General features: G+C 36.9%; 1 protein-coding gene across 1 annotated transcript; it reads left to right on the top strand.

Annotated features, from left to right (window-relative positions):
- Positions 1–8,923: 8,923 nt before the first annotated feature.
- On the top strand, positions 8,924–9,721 carry LOC127106820 (uncharacterized). Its single transcript, XM_051044112.1, has 2 exons — positions 8,924–9,428; positions 9,523–9,721. The coding sequence occupies exons 1-2, from the start codon at positions 8,969–8,971 to the stop codon at positions 9,576–9,578; spliced, it is 516 nt and encodes a 171-aa protein (XP_050900069.1). The 5' UTR covers positions 8,924–8,968; the 3' UTR covers positions 9,579–9,721.
- Positions 9,722–17,425: the final 7,704 nt, after the last annotated feature.

Here is a 17,425-nt window from a genome sequence, read left to right as displayed (position 1 = left end):
CCTTCATTGGAAACAGACGTAGCAGACATTAATCCTTAATTGGGATTAGGTGTAGTATTAAGCGGTGATCCTTTATTGGAAACAGACGTAGGGCTTTGGTCTTGTCCGGATCGGAAGTGTGGCTTGGATTCTAGATATTGAATCGGAAAGCGGTGAAACTTTGAGTTCACATTGAGGTACCACATGCATGGAGTCACATTGTCTTGCATCGAGTCGTTTATAGTTATGTGATCATTGAATGCATGTATTGATGTGGGTGTGATGCATGTTTGAAGCATGTGAGATGATTGTTTGTTAATATCAGTGATATAATAACACAAAGCGTGATGAATTCTTGAATTGTTGTTTTAATTCATTGTGCCTTATTATGCTATTTCATAATGATTTGGAATTCTCACCCTTTCTGTTTGAATGTTACCTTTACATGGGTATCGTGCAAATACTACAGAGTAGTATTGCTGGAGTAGGTGGACGGTAGCTCGCTCAAGAATAGCTGGAGAGTTTCCGTATTTAGTTTGAAATTAGGTGATGAGTCAATGCTCTGGTCATGTAACACTGGGTAGATTAGTGGTATTGAACTCATATCTTATGTTGATATGCTTTATGTCATTAATTGTTTTATTTTATTTGAAGTGATTATTGAGAGATGATCATGGTATGGGACATGGATCATATTATGAAATACATGAGTATTCTTTATTTTCCGCTGCGAACGCATATTGCTTGAATATTCATGATGAGTGAAATGTGTTATTTTGGATGACCAGGTGTATTGTTGGTTTTTGAAAGTTTTAAGTTTCGAAAACGTCGATGTGACGCCCTTTTCTTTATATGTGTGCTTATTTACTCTGATTATATGCTAAATAATTTGGGGTAGAAAAAGGGGTGTTACAGCGTCCATGATCTAATAACCATGATGTAGAAGTAGATAAATTAATTTCAATAACAAAAATACCTGAAGTTGACGTCTCTACTCCATTCTTCTTATCTTCCAGGTACTTTGGGCAGTTTCTCTTCCAGTGTCCGATCTTACCGCAATGGAAGCAGGTGACTTCCTTTGTTATACCTCGACTAGGCTTCAAAGCATGAGCAGTGGGTTTGGGTTTGGCAACTTTCTTTCCTTTCCCTTTACCACCCTGCTTGGTAGGTCTTTTGGTCTGTCTCTTTCCATTTCCGATCATCAGAATGGACTTCCCTTTTGAATTCAAATTCTACTCAGCAGTTCTTAACATGCCTAGCAGTTCAAGAAGAGTTTTTTCCATATCATTCATGTTGAAATTAAGGACAAATTGACTGAAGCTATCTGGAAACGATTGCAAGATCAAATCATTCGCAAGTTCCTTTCCGAGGGGAAAACCCAACCTCTCAAGGTTCTCCACATACCCAATCATCTTGAGAACATGGGGACCTACAGGGGCTCCCCCGGCTAACTTGCCTTGAAAAAGGGCTTTTGAAACTTCAAACCTTTCATGCCTTGCCTGCTCTTAATATATTATCTTCAGGTGTTCGATCATATCGAACACTACCATGTTCTCATGTTGCTTTTGCAACTCTGAGTTCATGGTAGCTAGCATGAGGCAGGTAGTTTCATTGACATCATCGACATGCTTCTTATAAGCATCTCTTTCTGCCTTAGGTGCAAAACTAGGAGGTTCCTCTTCAGGAACATGTTTCTCTAAGACATACAACTTTCTATCATGCTTGAGGACAATCCTCAAATTTCGATGCCAATCCAGAAAATTTGTCCCATACAATTTTTCATTATCAAGGATTGATCGTAAAATGTTGTTAGAGGTGTTTGTTGTCATGGTAATATACATGAAAATATGAAAATATGAAAATATAAGTATCACTAAAATAACATATTTAATTAGGCCTTTAATTAAATATGCTCTCACTATTTTACTCAAAACAAATGGCCCTCACCATTTGATTCAGAAAATCCAGTTGGAAGATTTTCTTGTGGATCGAGATCCACATTTCACTTTGTTTTAAGTCCGCGTAGGCGGCTTACACAAAACTAGGTTATTTAGGTAGGAACTCCTTCCAATTGTATATAATACAACTCTTGAATATTTTAGTTGGGTGAATAACTCCTTATTCCAATCTATCATATGAATAATTTCCAACTCTTGCTTTTAAACGTATATAATCTTATTATAATTTGTTTAATTAAGTTTGACCCATTGTTTTAGCAATTGGATATTACAATTATCCCATCACACCTTACTAATATAGAACATGCATCTCGTGTAGGCGAAACCTACATTGTTCGATACTAGTCTTGGTGAGTGCTAAAATATGGAAATCATAAACTTAATATTTAATTTGAGGGAATTTGCAATTATTTTGATCTCACCGGATTATTTATCATAGAAATCGTCTCTCACATGCATCAACATACATTCACATGCATCAACATACATACAAAATGAAACTGTTATGACCCCTAGCGCAATTGTTCTCCCAAGCCAATGAGAGAACCTAAGCTAACCTAATGACGATCTAAGCTTCTCCAAGCAAGATCTTCAAGGTTGTCCTCCTTTGATATTGTATTCTTCTCTTTCTTCATAACATTACATTACATAAAATAAACTTGTTTTACATACGAGGGAGTGAGATGAGAAAAGAAGTTTCATTAAGAGATTAAAAGAGAGACACGACACGCAGGCCGTATTTTAAAATCCCAAAAATAAAATAAAGGAAAATGAAGGCCATAATCGATCACCACAAGACAATAATAATAAAGACATTATTATTATTAATTTAAATTCTGTTAATTAAACTTCGGCGATTGATTACACTACGCAGAGTTAGCCAGGGGTTCCACTGCCCGGTTAGCGGACGGTGGTTCCAGGGGAAGCTCCCCGACATAAAATTTTAATGAACAATTCATTTGAAATCAACATCGTTTTTCGCATCAACACTTGATGCTTTAAAGCACAACTCTTGTGCAATCACAATCCTAATCACATAATTCTTTGACATCACAACCCTTGTGCCATCATGAACCCTAATGCAACAATTTCATACCGTCAAACACACCTTGATTGATAATTCAGTATGATTGATCAACACGTCATTGCTTCATCATACTAATGTCGGATTCTGAAGCAAATGACCATTGATCACTCAAAGGAATATAAATCATTAAGTGTTTGAATGAACGAAATAGAAACAGTATATCATATATATCGTATTTTGCATCAGAATTACTTATATCATATGTATATAACTTGGTCGATCTCAATTATGTAACCTATGGACGATCGATGTATCGCTGCTTCACCATACTAACGTTGGATTCTGAAGCATAGTCAACATCAATCATCCAAATCATACACACATGATGCCAAATTTAGTTACTCGTTTATCATTTAATTCATTTTGTTTTTTAATCCTATTAATACAGAAAAAATAGAAAATAAACAGTTATTAGATGCATGGTTTCGTAAGTGGCCCTGACACCACTGAAGGAGAATGGCAATCCAAAACACAGCGGAAATTAAAATTTTCTCCTTTAGTAATCCTTACGAATGGTCATGATCAGTGATAGAAATCGTTACCTCTTGTGGCGATTGAAACCTTTGATGCAGATCTAAGGAGTGATCACGAAAGTTGAATGGTGACAACGCCTCTACTCAGTCCATGCGAACAGATTCCTTCAGTGTTAGTGCTAGCTTCTATGAATGAAGGCTTTGAGTGTGTGTGTGTGTGTGTGTATGTGTGTGTGTGTGTGTGTGTGTGTGTGTGAGAGAGAGAGAGAGAGAGAGAGAGAGAGAGAGAAATGAAATTTCATCTAATGAAATGCTTATGCACAAGGGTTCTATTTATAGAACCACTTTTGCAAGCTAAAAAGCCCACTCAAGTGTATGTGGCCCATAACTTATGGTATACCAAAAATTACTTAAGTGCGTGGTACCTTGCCATATTTCGTATTCTACTTAAGTGCACCGTACCTTACGATGTTCCACAATTCACTTAAGTGCACTGTAACTTACGATGTTCCTTATTTACTCTATCTCTCATCAATTCGTCCTTTTGTGTGTGACCCTGTAGGTTTTTGCGACATTGGCAATTATATTAAATCACGAATTTAACATAATAAACATTGAGCGATATCTAGGAACATATCACTGCTATCCAAGGCACGAAAATGTCATGTGATCTGACAAATCCCTTTTCGTGATAATACTTGTGTGTATAATTACCCTTTTGCCCTTATGTCTATATTTAACACAAGGCATAGACCGTGTCATTCTTATCCAATTCAATATTGGGCCCTTAGACATTTATCCTATTACGCGGGATGGGCAAATTCCACCTAGGTCACTCATGTCCCTCATCATGCTTCATGGAGTACCCATCAACTGTCTTAATGGTTATCCAATTACGGACAATGTTTGATCAACAATAAAGCACTTGACTTTACATCTAGGGTCCATAGTGGTTTCAGGTCGAAGGGTGGTATACACCACTATCACCATGAGAATAACTTATGACACTTTGCATAACACTCTATATAGTATTCTTATAGCGGGTCAATCCAGTATAAATATTACTCCTAATATTCATATCTATGTTTAAGATTTGATAACTCCTTATCCATGATCCATTAGATGTGATCATTAGTCTATATATATAATAGTCTTAATGCTTTAATGTTATCCCACTTCACAACAAAGCTCGACTACGAATACTTTAAGAATATCGTCCTTATGTTTAATGGGATCTCATGATTAAGTCACACTTGATACATTAAACAGACTAGCTATTCTAGGGACTTTATTAAACAAACATAATAAAGAATTTTTTTTATTATTAATAAATAATTCGATATAAGTACCAAAAGTATTGGCCTCTAGGGCTTACACCAACACTAAGATCATGTCATCTTCGTACATAGTGTCGCAAAGCATAATCTTCTACCTAAAATCAATTATCATTTCTTCATTAAAATATAGGTAAGTAAAGTCCTGCACACTAAAGAGTTTGTCACCCGTCCCCATTAGTTCTCGATAAGAACGAGAAAAACAAGAAAGACACTATCAAGAACATTTGGGCCTTCACCTTATGAGAATCCCAGCTTTTGGTGTTAAAATCACAATTTCTCCTTAAAAGCATCTCAAAGAAAAAATAATTATTAAGAATGAAATGTGTAGGCATATGGCATGGCCATACCTGTAAAGAAAGAAACTTGGGGTAAATGAACTTTCATCGGTACGAACTCCTAACGATATAAGTAAGAGTTTAAGCGGTAAAAAGATTAAATAAAAACACTTAGGCCTTTTTATAATAAAATCTAGTTTAGGGGAAACCTACCATCGTCTGAACACCTTAATAGTGACAAGAAATGGGAAAGATCTCCTACATCTGATACACGTGTAGGAAGTAAGGCCAATTTTGGCTTCCCAAGGAATACCATCATTAATGTCATTTAAGGAAATGCATGCTTTGCCTAATTGATGATCCAATCACCCTCATATAACTAATGATTCATTTATTTCACTTGATTGATATTTGAATTCCTACAACTGACGTGTGATTACGTCACTAACACCTGTGAGCGCACTCTAGAATCCCCATACTGAGGCGACACCATGCATCTAAAAACTCGCCTCATAAATAAGGGACTTATCCCATGTGGAATAAATCCTTCTTGAGCCTTAGGGACTCATCCATATGAGAGAAACAAGACTAAATCAATTCTTCCTTTCCAAGCCCTATTGCTTGAGGGATTGTGTTTTAATAAGCAGCATAAACATTTTGAAAGTAAATTAGTTGAATATAAATTGCAAAAATGTAAAGAGTTAAGGAAAGAGAGGAACACCAAGAGTTATACAGGTTCAATCAAGAAACGACTTAGTCCTGTCCCCAAGAATTGATCTTGAGAGTATCCAATAAACTTGAGATTTTTTAGTAGGTAATACTTACGAATCCCCTTATACAAGGAAAAATGAAGTTTAAGCCTAAGTTGCAACCAAACAATAAACTATAGAGTGAAGCGATAAGTCTTCCTTCTAAATGGAGATCGAAGAGGTTAGTCTCATTTCCACGACAATCTTGGAGCAGTTAGTCTTCAAGCTTCTAAAAAAACTTTGGGATCTTTTAACACCAAGCTAAGCTCACGAATCTTAAACCTTGGTTTTACCATGAGCTAACCAATAACCTAAGAGATTTTAATACCGGGTTGATCTCAAACCTTATCAAGCTTTTAATACTGATCTAAACTTTAACCTTAAGCCTTTGTTTTACCACATGCTAACGAAGAACCTATGAAACTTTATCACGAACCTTAAACCTTGGTTTTACCACAGGTTAACCAATAACCTAAGAGATTTTAATATCGGGTTGATCTCAAACCTTATAAAGCTTTTAATATCGGTCTAAACTTTAACCTTAAGCCTTTGTTTTGCCACAGGCTAACCAAGAACCTATGAAAGCTTTTATCATAGCTGAGCCTTCGTACTTAAACAAGGGTTTGATCACGCAATCCCCAAACAAAAGCTTTTTACGGGTTTAGCTTCTAACCCAAACAATCAATCCCTAATAAGATAAAATTTTCAATCAAGCTATAAACAAAAGTTCCTTGGTGAACTTACAAATCTACCCTTCCAAAATTACATCTTCTCACTTGCAAAAATGACTTTCTCGAAAAACACTTCGGCTAAAATCTTAGTGAGAGAAAATAAACAAAAAGAGAAGTTTAGAGAGAGAGAGAGTGAGAAGTATGAAATGAGACTCGTTTCTGGATGATTTGAAATGAGGAAAGGGACCTCTATTTATAGGCTAGAGGTTGACTCAAAAAGGAAATCGCTTTAAAGACATTTTATGACTTTCAAATCGATTGGCAACATGTCACAATCGATTGGTTGCCTCCATTATAGTTAGTTACCAAGTTAAAAATAGAAATAAAATATATCTAGCCATTATCCATCATTAAAATGATGTCATAATCGATTATGGCACATTTTTTAAATCTTTCAATCGATTCAAATAAGGTGCGAATCGATTAGCAAAGATAAAACTTTGCTTAAATCTTTTCAGACAGCTTCCAACTCATCTAGAACGACTTCAAGACATTTTTGGAAATGTTTCTTTAAGAAAAGCCAATTTAAAAAATGTTTTCGTACGCGTGATTAACAATGCAGTTTTACGAGAACACCCTTATGCATTACACAATTTTCACTCAGACTAATTAAGGCATAGATTTCTTGTACTTCAAGACTTTATTAGATAATTTCCTTTTTGTAGACACTTTCTTGAGTTTACTTAAGATAAGGCTTGAGCTAAATTCCATTTGGTTGCCATCATCGGATAGTCAAGTCCAACAAACCCTAATTCTTAATTTGTATCTTTAACCGATTAACTACTTATGCTTGACTTGGCATCATCAGTTGTCGTCATTAGACAAAGGTTGTCATCATCATAGGTACAATAGTTGTCCCTGTTAAAAACATATCACATGCAAAACAAGGTTCCACATAAGGGTCCAACAATGTATAATCTGATAAAGCAATAATGATCCCTTTGTAAGGGTCCAACAATATATATCTTGATAAGGTGGTAATGACCCCTTTGTAAGGGTAAAATAATATAGCTTGATAATGTTGAAAGGATCCATTTGTAAGGGTCCAACAATATAGCCTGGCAAGGTAGCAAGGATCCCCTTGTAAGGGTCCAACAACTAACCATTTAAAATGGGTGACATGAATTATTACAATCAACATGTGTTTATCTGCATGTGACAAAGCACTCATATTTTGCATTCCTCTTGTGGGGAAATATACATACAATCAGAATAAATTAATTAAATAATAATAAATTTCCAGCACTAAGCTATGTATTCTCTCTTTATTAACATGTTTATAAAAATATAGGTATAAGTAGGAACATAAAATGCATCATTTTCTTAACACGCATATTTATGCCTAAAGAATGTGGATAAAAAACGTGGGTTGGTGGTAGCAAACATGGCTCCTTCTTCGTAGGGTTGGTCAAATCTCTTTCCAACTATAGGGATTGAGATATTTATATATGCGATCCGTAGGCTAGATTCTAGGTGAAGAGGCAGTTTAACCCTAACTGCTTGGAGATGGTGAAGGAATATGAGGAGTTGTTCTTCCCCACATTAAAACGAGTGGTTTTCTCGATAGATTTGACCAAAATGGGCCATTTCAAGGACATATCACCGACCACGTACTGAGACAGTTGGCTTGTGATGGACATAGGCTTGGGTCGTGCGATCCAACCTCTAGTTAGACCTCTTGTTGTCTTCCTTATTTTGCCCTCTAATTTTGCCTTATTGTCCTTTCATAACACCTTTGAATTTATTGAGTTATGAATCACTCTCCTTTAAGCTCCAATCAAGATTTTTCCAATCCAAAATTTCACTAAAGATTTATTATGTTTTTCTATTTTTTCCTCTCCTAATAAATATTTATGGAATAATATTTATAAAATATATGAATTACAATTTAAAAGTGACAAATATTTCTGAACCAAATATTTTTACAAATATAACAATTAAAAAAATGAAAAGGCTTAAGTAAAGTTTTGTAAATGACAAATATATTTAAACAATGTTTGACTATCTTTATCTATTTAATATTATAACAAATTTTTCATACATAATTAATGTTTTTTTGCAATTCAATGAATTTGTTGAACTTTTAAAATAAGATTTTTTTTTTTTTTTTTGAAAAAGCCAACTTAAATTTCAAATAAAAATTAATAAAATTTAAAAAATATATAAATAAATATTGTTTTTTCAAGTAATCTAGTAGTTGGAGTTAACCTTTAGGATGTTTCACAAAACTCCATTGTCCTATCTGGCACAGCCACCCCACTTTACCTTTCCGTGGCATCACATTGCCACGTCAGACATTTCAATCTCAAAACCTTAAATAAAACAGAAACCTCAACAGATGCATTGTTTGTTTCCTCCTCGTACTACCATCCTTAAACCATGTCGTCTCTGTCTCTCCTCACACCTAGATCTCATCATCTTTCCATTTCCCTTCTTCTCCTTGTTATCATTCTTCCTCTCACAGCAACAACAGCTCAAGAATCTTCCCTTCTTGAGATTCTCCGCAACCATGGCCTCCCAGCAGGACTCTTCCCTCAAAGTGTCAAATCATTCAAATTAGACCAAATGGGTCGTTTAGAAGTACACTTAGATCGTCCTTGTTTGGCTCAGTACGAAACCACAGTGTTCTTCGACACTGTTGTTAAAGCCAACCTTAGTTTCGGACAGCTTAAGGTTTTGCAAGGCATGTCTCGTGAAGAGCTTTTCCTATGGCTACCTGTTAAAGATATCATTGTCACTGATCAATCTTCTGGCCTCATTCTCATTGATATTGGTTTTGCCTATAAACGACTCTCTTTCTCTCGTTTTGATGAACCCCCAGTTTGTAGATCTCATCAAGGTATTGTATTAGCATCTTCCTTTTCTCTCATTTAGGTACAATTGAAAAAAAAAATGGTTTTTTAAAATGGGTTTTGTTCTATGATTGATTGCAGGTCTTTCTTTTCGTATGGGTGGAAGGAAGGGTTTTGGATTTGGAGATCAAAGATGATGAGATTATTCAATTTGTATGAAAGGGGATGGCTTTACCCTATTCAATTTTGGGGTTTATCTGTATGAAAAACTATACTAGTATGTATGTACAAAATGTGCAACTTCTGTATAATCATAATGTCATCCAATAATTGCTTAAAATTAATCACCGTATAATCAATTCTATAGAAGAAATTATGACTATAAGCAAGAAGAATTTCAATTTTGTATAAGGTTTATGTTAATGCTTGAATGTGCTTGTTACATATTTAGTCCATTAATTTTGTTCAAATCGATCACAAATGTCTTTTAAGGCTAAAATAAGATTTTACTCTTAATTGTTTTATCATGTCTTTAAAGAAGCTGAATCTAAGAAGCCACATACATTCATTAAGAAACTGTGTTCCTTAATGTTTTTGACTTAATTGTTCAATAATATCTGTTATCTTATACGCGTGGAATTTCTGTCATGTGTTTGTTTCTGAGATGAAATTATCTAACACGTGTTGGATTCACTCACTTTCACAAAATCGGTTCTGATGCAATAAGGTTATAATGTAGTGTCATTTCAAATAATTGTAGTTAACTTTTGATTTAGATTCTTACTGTTATGCAAGTTGTAATCATGTATGCTTCTTTCATGGTTGTTACTCTGATGTCTGTCATTTCAATGCATAAATCATTCCTGATTTCCATTAATTTGTGGAAACTCCCTCTCTTTTTCTCAATGATCATCTTAATTCGCAGCTTATTTCCATCAGTTTTTTTCCACTTGAACCTCTTCCTATATAACTTCATCTCTTTTGCAGCAGGACATTTATCTATTTTTTACTACACTCTTCTCTGGCTTTTCTTTTGTTGCTTCCATTTCTTTACTCTACTCTAGCAAATGTACTAAAGTTAAGTAGTAAAATAAATTTATATCTTATAGAGATTGAGATTAAGAGTTTTTTTTTTTAATATCCAGATTTTTAAATTTTTTTTCAAAAATACATATTTTTTCAAAAAAATTACAAAAATGGGCATTTTTTGCCCTATTTTTGTACTTGGGCGCCACCCTAGTTGGCGCCTACCCTTAAAGGGTAGGGCAAGTCGCCACTAGGAGTGGCGCCTACCCTTAAATTTTTTTTTTTTTTTTTTTTTTTTATATTTTTTTTAATTTATTAATTTAGATTTATTATAAATTATATTAATTTATATTAATACATATATATAAATAAAATTATTTACAAGATATATATATATATATATATATAATATATATATATATATATATATATATATATATATATATATATATATATATATATATATATATATATATATATATATATATAAATTTATATATATATTAATTTAATTTATAAGTAATTAATATTATTTATAAATTTTTGGGAGAATTAGGGTTAATCATGTTAAGGTTAATTTATCAATTATAATTAGGGTTTATTGATCGGTTATAATTAGAGTTTGGTAGTTATGACCTAATTCAAACCCTAATTCCCCATAAGACTAATTAATCAAGTGCGACACTAATTAGGGTTAAGTAGATTGGTGTACAACCGAGATCTTTTCCTATAAATAAAGTGTTATTTCCTTGCATTTTCTTCACCACTATTTCCTATCACTTTCTCTATCAAGTTGAGTTCATGGCATCCCCAAGACCGTCGTCATGGCAGCGAACATCATCAAGGCGCCCGGATCCTGAACCAGTAATCTTAAAAAGGGATGGGCATGTTATTTTCTCGCCTTTGAAACCCCCAATGGAGATGAAATTTTGGAACATCCGTTCGTTGGACCAACTAAAAAGGTCCGTGATGTCTTGGTTAGAGGGAGATTACCAACCTGGTGAAGTCATCAGAAGGATTCAGAGGCTTAGAACAAGGTTCTCATTTGAAACTGGAGAAACGATAAGTTGGTGGGTTGAAGTTGAAAGTGACATTGATTGCATCCAAATGATGCATGGATCAGACGACATAGTGTTAACTGTTGTAATTTCTTAGATTTTAATGGTTGTTTGTCATGTTGTTGTTGTATTTGTTATTGTTCTAGTACTTGTTCTTGTTTTAGTACTTGTTTTTGTTCCAGTATTTGTTTTTGTTTTAGTAATTGGTGTTGTAATGTTAGATGTTTGTGTTTGTTGTTCAAGTGTCATCTTCTATTTGGAATAAAAAGTAAACTTTAATGATAAATAGCATTGGTACACAGATTTATGAATATGAAAACTAAGTTGTGGAACTAGATCCACGATATGGACATTTGTTCTTATTATGCCCTAGTTGTCTACATATGCTACACTTCCTCTGCATTTTTTCTGCGACGTCCATTTCAGTTCTAATGCGCCTGCTATTTGGGCGACCACTTTTATTCCGCCGCATCGATTCGTTGTGCCAAACAATTTCCCCGTCATACTCTGGCCAATATGCCTCCAATGCTACCACCGGAAAGGGATTGTCGTATACATTTAGCAATGTTGCAACTTTGTAGATGGGAGACACTAGCGACAATGCATCGAAGTGGCTGTGTGAACATGCTGCAATGACATGGGAACAAGGCATTCGATAGGCCTGAAATTGACCACAGTCGCACCAACGGTCTGGTATTAGGACCCTATACTCTTGTCTGGGCAGCCCCTGGTTGTGGTCAATTGTTTCCTTGACACTAAAAGTGTGGCCATGGCGGTCGAATTCCGTAACCCGATGGCTGCTGGCTTTGGCAGATTCCTGCCTCATAAACTTTATGCAGGCATCACTATATACTTGACTCGTCTGTAACACTTCATGCCAGCGCTTCCCTCTTGTTACGAACAATGTTGCCATCCGAAAATAGGTCGCACTCACCAAAGCGGTTACCGGGAGGTTACGTATGCCCTTAAAGACGCCATTCATTGATTCCACAAGATTTGTTGTCATGTGGCCCCACCTCACCCCATCGTCATATGATCTAGTCCACTTCGCTCTGTCGATATTATCGATCCACCTCCCTGCATCAGAATTTGCTAACACTATTTCCCGGCGATAGTATTGGAATCCAGGTTGGTTTAATGCATACCCCGCGTTTATCAAATGTTGCTTCAAGAAATTATCTTTGAACTCCCGCACAAAATTTTGAGCAATATGCCTGATGCAGTAGACATGCGTAGACGGGGGGTCATGCCAACCATTTGCTGGATTATTGTATGCACTGTCTATAGAAGCGTGCCTGTCAGAAATCACACATATGCCAGCTTGTGGAGTCACGTGCGTTCGGAGATTCTTAAGGAAGAAACTCCAAGCAACAGTCGTTTCTCCTTCAACCAATGCAAAGGCTATTGGGAAAATATTAGAATTTCCATCTTGTGTGACCGCCATCAGTAACGATCCTTTGTATTTCCCATACAGCCAAGTTCCATCGACTTGAACAAGTGGTTTGCAGAATGTGAAACCGATGATGCAGGGACGGAATGCCCAGAAAAGTCTATGGAATATTCCATTACCTTCTAGACGATTTCCGTCAGGGGATTGTGCCGGCAAGGTCTCCATTATAGAAACCGTCCCAGGTGAATACAATCGTAGTGCAGCCAGGTAGCGCGGAAGTTGTTTGTATGATTCCTCCCAATTACCGTATACCAGTTCAATTGCCTTGGTTTTCGCTAACCAAGCCTTTCTGTATGACGGTGTATATTTGAAAACAGCCACACAATGGGAGATAATAGTTTTGACCTTCAGTGACGGGTCAGCCTCAACTAGAGGTAATATGGAATGGCAGATCATATCATGGCTAAGTTTGTGATGATCCTGTGCCATGTTGGTGTTGACGCAAGTGTGAGCTTGAGAAATGGACCCTATCACCCACGCATTATGTTTCTTCTTGTACGATGCCATCAACCTATACCCACACTTCGGATTTTTGCATACAATAACGTATCTTTCCGGATTTGATTTGATAACATCGTAGTCAACACAATTTTTCAAGTGCCAGTTCTTTATTGCTAACAGACACTCTTCCTTGGTCCGAAATTGGTCACCCTTCTTTAACTCCTCATCAGACCTCATATATGGGTTGTAGAACATATCTGATGAGGGCTCATCCTCGCCCAAGTTAAGGGTTGTGAAGTGAGCAGGCGGTGAGTAGCGTTGCGCTATAGGTATTTGAACTTGGTCTTCGTCTTCAGAGTCACGGTTCACCAAGTCATCAACCACGTCTTCTGCGTCATCAACCACATCGTCTTCAACGTGGTGCTCAACATCTTGTTTGTCATCAATCACAGGATCAATAACCTGTGACTGAATATTCTGAGCTTGTTGAAATTGTTCCAACACAATGTACAACACTATGTATTCGTAACCAGAATACTCATGGTTAAGAAACATGTATTGTGTCTCCATGTCATTTTGAATCAATGACTTATAAAACTTGTCAGAGTTATTTTCTGAAAAAAAAGGTTGTTGATAAAAAATTTGGGACACGGGTTGTCTTAGTTTGGACTCAATCTTCCTTTTCAGATAAGAGAAGTCAGCTCCTCTATTTAGACAAAAACGAGTGCATTCGGTGTTTCTAAATAGGAAGTCAGACATATCACATTCATAAGTCTCACCATTGACGTGAGCTTTGATTTTGTATTGTGATGAAGATGCCATGTTATGTGAAGGTTTTGTGAAGATATTGTGAAGATATATGTGAAGATTTTTTGAAGATTGCTGTGAAGATATTGTGAATACCTTTGTGAAAATGTGTGTGAATATTTATACTACAAGATTCCGACACATCTTTGCATGCATGTCTTCAACCAAGCCTTCCCCAAGAGCAACGCATGCAAAACTTGGACACGTGTAAAGCATTCAAAAATTTGGGTAGGAGCAACGCATGCAAAGTTTGCTGAGAATCTTGCAGGCTAGGTGGAGCTGCATCCATCAAATGTATTCTCCATCTAGCCTGAACTTAGTCTCAGAGATTCCCACGCATGCCTATCCATCAAAAGTATTCACCACCAAGTCTGCAAGATTCCCACGCATGCCTCACACGTGTCACACCTTTGCATGCAACACTACCACCTAGCCTGAACCAAGTCTGCAAGATTCACCATTTTTGCATGCAACACTACCACCTAGCCTGAACCTAGCCTGCACCTATTCTCTCGGCTATAGCTTTGCATGCAAAACTACCTCTTTTTTCCGCTATGTGTTTAAAATAATATTCAATCTTATTTAAGCTTAATTATTTATTTTATACAACCTGATTAACTAAATTGAATTAAAAACCAATTTAAACTTTCTAAAACTGTTGTACTAAAATAATATTCTCTGCAAGATTCCCACGCATGCCTCACACGTGTCACACCTTTGCATCATCAGATTCCCACTAGTCTTCCCCAAGACAAGACAAGTGCAAGCAAATCTGCACCAATGCATGCCAACACTACCACCTAGCCTGCACCTATTCTGCAAGATTCCCACGCATGCCTCACACGTGTCACACCTTTTCATCATCAGATTCCCACTAGTCTTCCCCAAGACAAGACAAGTGCAACCTAATCTGCACCAATGCATGCCAACACTACCACCTAGCCTGCACCTATTCTGCAAGATTCCCACGCATGCCTCACACGTGTCACACCTTTGCATCATCAGATTCCCACTAGTCTTCCCCAAGACAAGACAAGTGCAACCTAATCTGCACCAATGCATGCCAACACTACCACCTAGCCTGCACCTATTCTGCAAGATTCCCACGCATGCCTCACACGTGTCACACCTTTGCATCATCAGATTCCCACCTAGCTACAACATTCCCACGCATGCCTTACACTTGTCACATTTTTGCATATTCAATCTACTTGAAAACGAGTATAAATAGAAGATCATTCTTGCAAGTTTTCATCAACCACTAACACTTTTATTCAAAGAACTCCGGCGAAACTTCTCATCTACCAAGCTTCGTTCTACATTGCAGTCATGTCTCTTCTTACCATGGGCCAAGAACACAGAGGCACTAGGGCAAACATTGCCTCACTCGTAAGTTTTTCTTGAACATTGCCTCTTTTGTATGTTTGTAATTTGTTTTTTAAAAGTCCAATCTAATGATTGTTTATATTGTTTGTTTTTAAAGGATCCCAAGAAATTTCGTCAACGTTCACACCCTATGCCTTATCCAGACCCATGGTGCGTACCTTACATAGAGCGTGCGGGTTTCGGTCATGTTATGCATGTCGTAAATGCCACAATTGATGTCAAATTTATTCTTGCTCTGTGTGAACGTTGGAGACCAGAAACACACACTTTTCACCTACCAACTGGTGAATGTACCGTCACACTAGAGGACGTGTACATGCTTTTGGGTCTTAGAATAGATGGTAAGCCTGTGACTGGAAATGTTCAACAGCCCAACCAAATATGTGTTCAAATGTTGGGGGTATATCTGGTCGAGGGTGAGGGGTCTGCAAAAGCTAAGGGTCAGGGTATTAAACTATCCAGCCTCTAATTGTACCACGACTCCATAACTTTGACTGAGGATTCGTCCGAACAAGAAAAAGTCATAAAAACCCGGGTTTACATTATGTTATTGTTTGGGAACTTGCTATTTCCCGAAGGGACGGGAAATAGCATAAACTTTATGTACTTGAGTTTGCTCGAGGACATTGATAGAATAAGCACGTATAGTTGGGGTTCTGCTGTACTGGCATTCCTATATAGCTCTTTGTGTAAAAATGCACAAAATGAGCACTGTACATTTTCTGGATGTGCTTTTTTGCTCCAAACATGGGGGTGGTGGAGATTGCCGAGGCTAGCCCCAGAAAATCCTAACGTCTACTCCTTCCCCTACGCAACTAGGTAAATTTATGATGTTATTTCATTTTGTATATTTATTCTATAACTATTTGTAAATAATATTATTTATCTTTTTTTGTTTAGGTTCATTACAACCGGACTGGATTACAGTCTTACCCCCAAAAATAAAATTATATTTTATCGCCAACTCTTGGATCGTCTCCGAGCACAAGATGTATTACCACTAAATCACTCATCTTCTAACTGATTTATTAATATCATGCATTCTCAATAAATAACATATTTGCTTTTTTCTTTGCAGTTTATTTGGAGGCCATATTTGGGATTGGAACATCAACCCAACCCCGAAGATGCAACTGTTTGGACAGCAAAAACGGCCATAATGCGGTTCACCACTGTGGAGATGCACCAAAGTGACCGTGTCAAGCTGCAATTCGGAATGCATCAAGAAATCCCAGGCCCCCCTATGTCTTTGGAACCTTGGCATCTAAAAAAAGTCAGCCACCAGTGGTATGCCCAACATTGGAAGGAATTTGCTAAGGAGTTTCGTAAAATGTGGAAAGACCGTGCCCACTATGTTCTACAATTTCCGGTGGCGCCCAACGAAATGAAGCCGACAAGGGAATATGTGGATTGGTATAGAGCAAATATAAATCCAGAAATGATTGTGTCTGACCCGTTCTATTTGGACGATCCCCGGATGCAACAACCATACTTCCAACAACAACAACCACCACAATATTCCCAACAACAACAACCACCACAGTATTACCAACAACAACCACCACCACCTTATTACCAACAACAACCACCACCACCGTATTACCAACAACAACCACCTCAACACATGTCCACCCCCCAACCAAATCAATAATACATACCACAAACTCAACCCCAATACCATGAAGATTACCAACACCAACCTCAATATTCCCACCACCATCAACAGTCCCAACACCTACCACAATATCAATCCCCCCACATCCACCAATCCCAACACTTCCATCACGAAAATGTCCCGAGCTCTTCCAGTCCTCCACCTAGCCCCGACACGGGTATACAAGAGGATTACCAACAAGACTACTACACACCACAACAA

The sequence above is a fragment of the Lathyrus oleraceus genome, chromosome 7 (assembly GCF_024323335.1).
Source record: "Lathyrus oleraceus cultivar Zhongwan6 chromosome 7, CAAS_Psat_ZW6_1.0, whole genome shotgun sequence".
NCBI classification, from domain to species: domain Eukaryota; kingdom Viridiplantae; phylum Streptophyta; class Magnoliopsida; order Fabales; family Fabaceae; genus Lathyrus; species Lathyrus oleraceus.
Note: the sequence above shows the minus strand (reverse complement) of the source record. Positions and strands in the feature narration are given on the sequence as shown.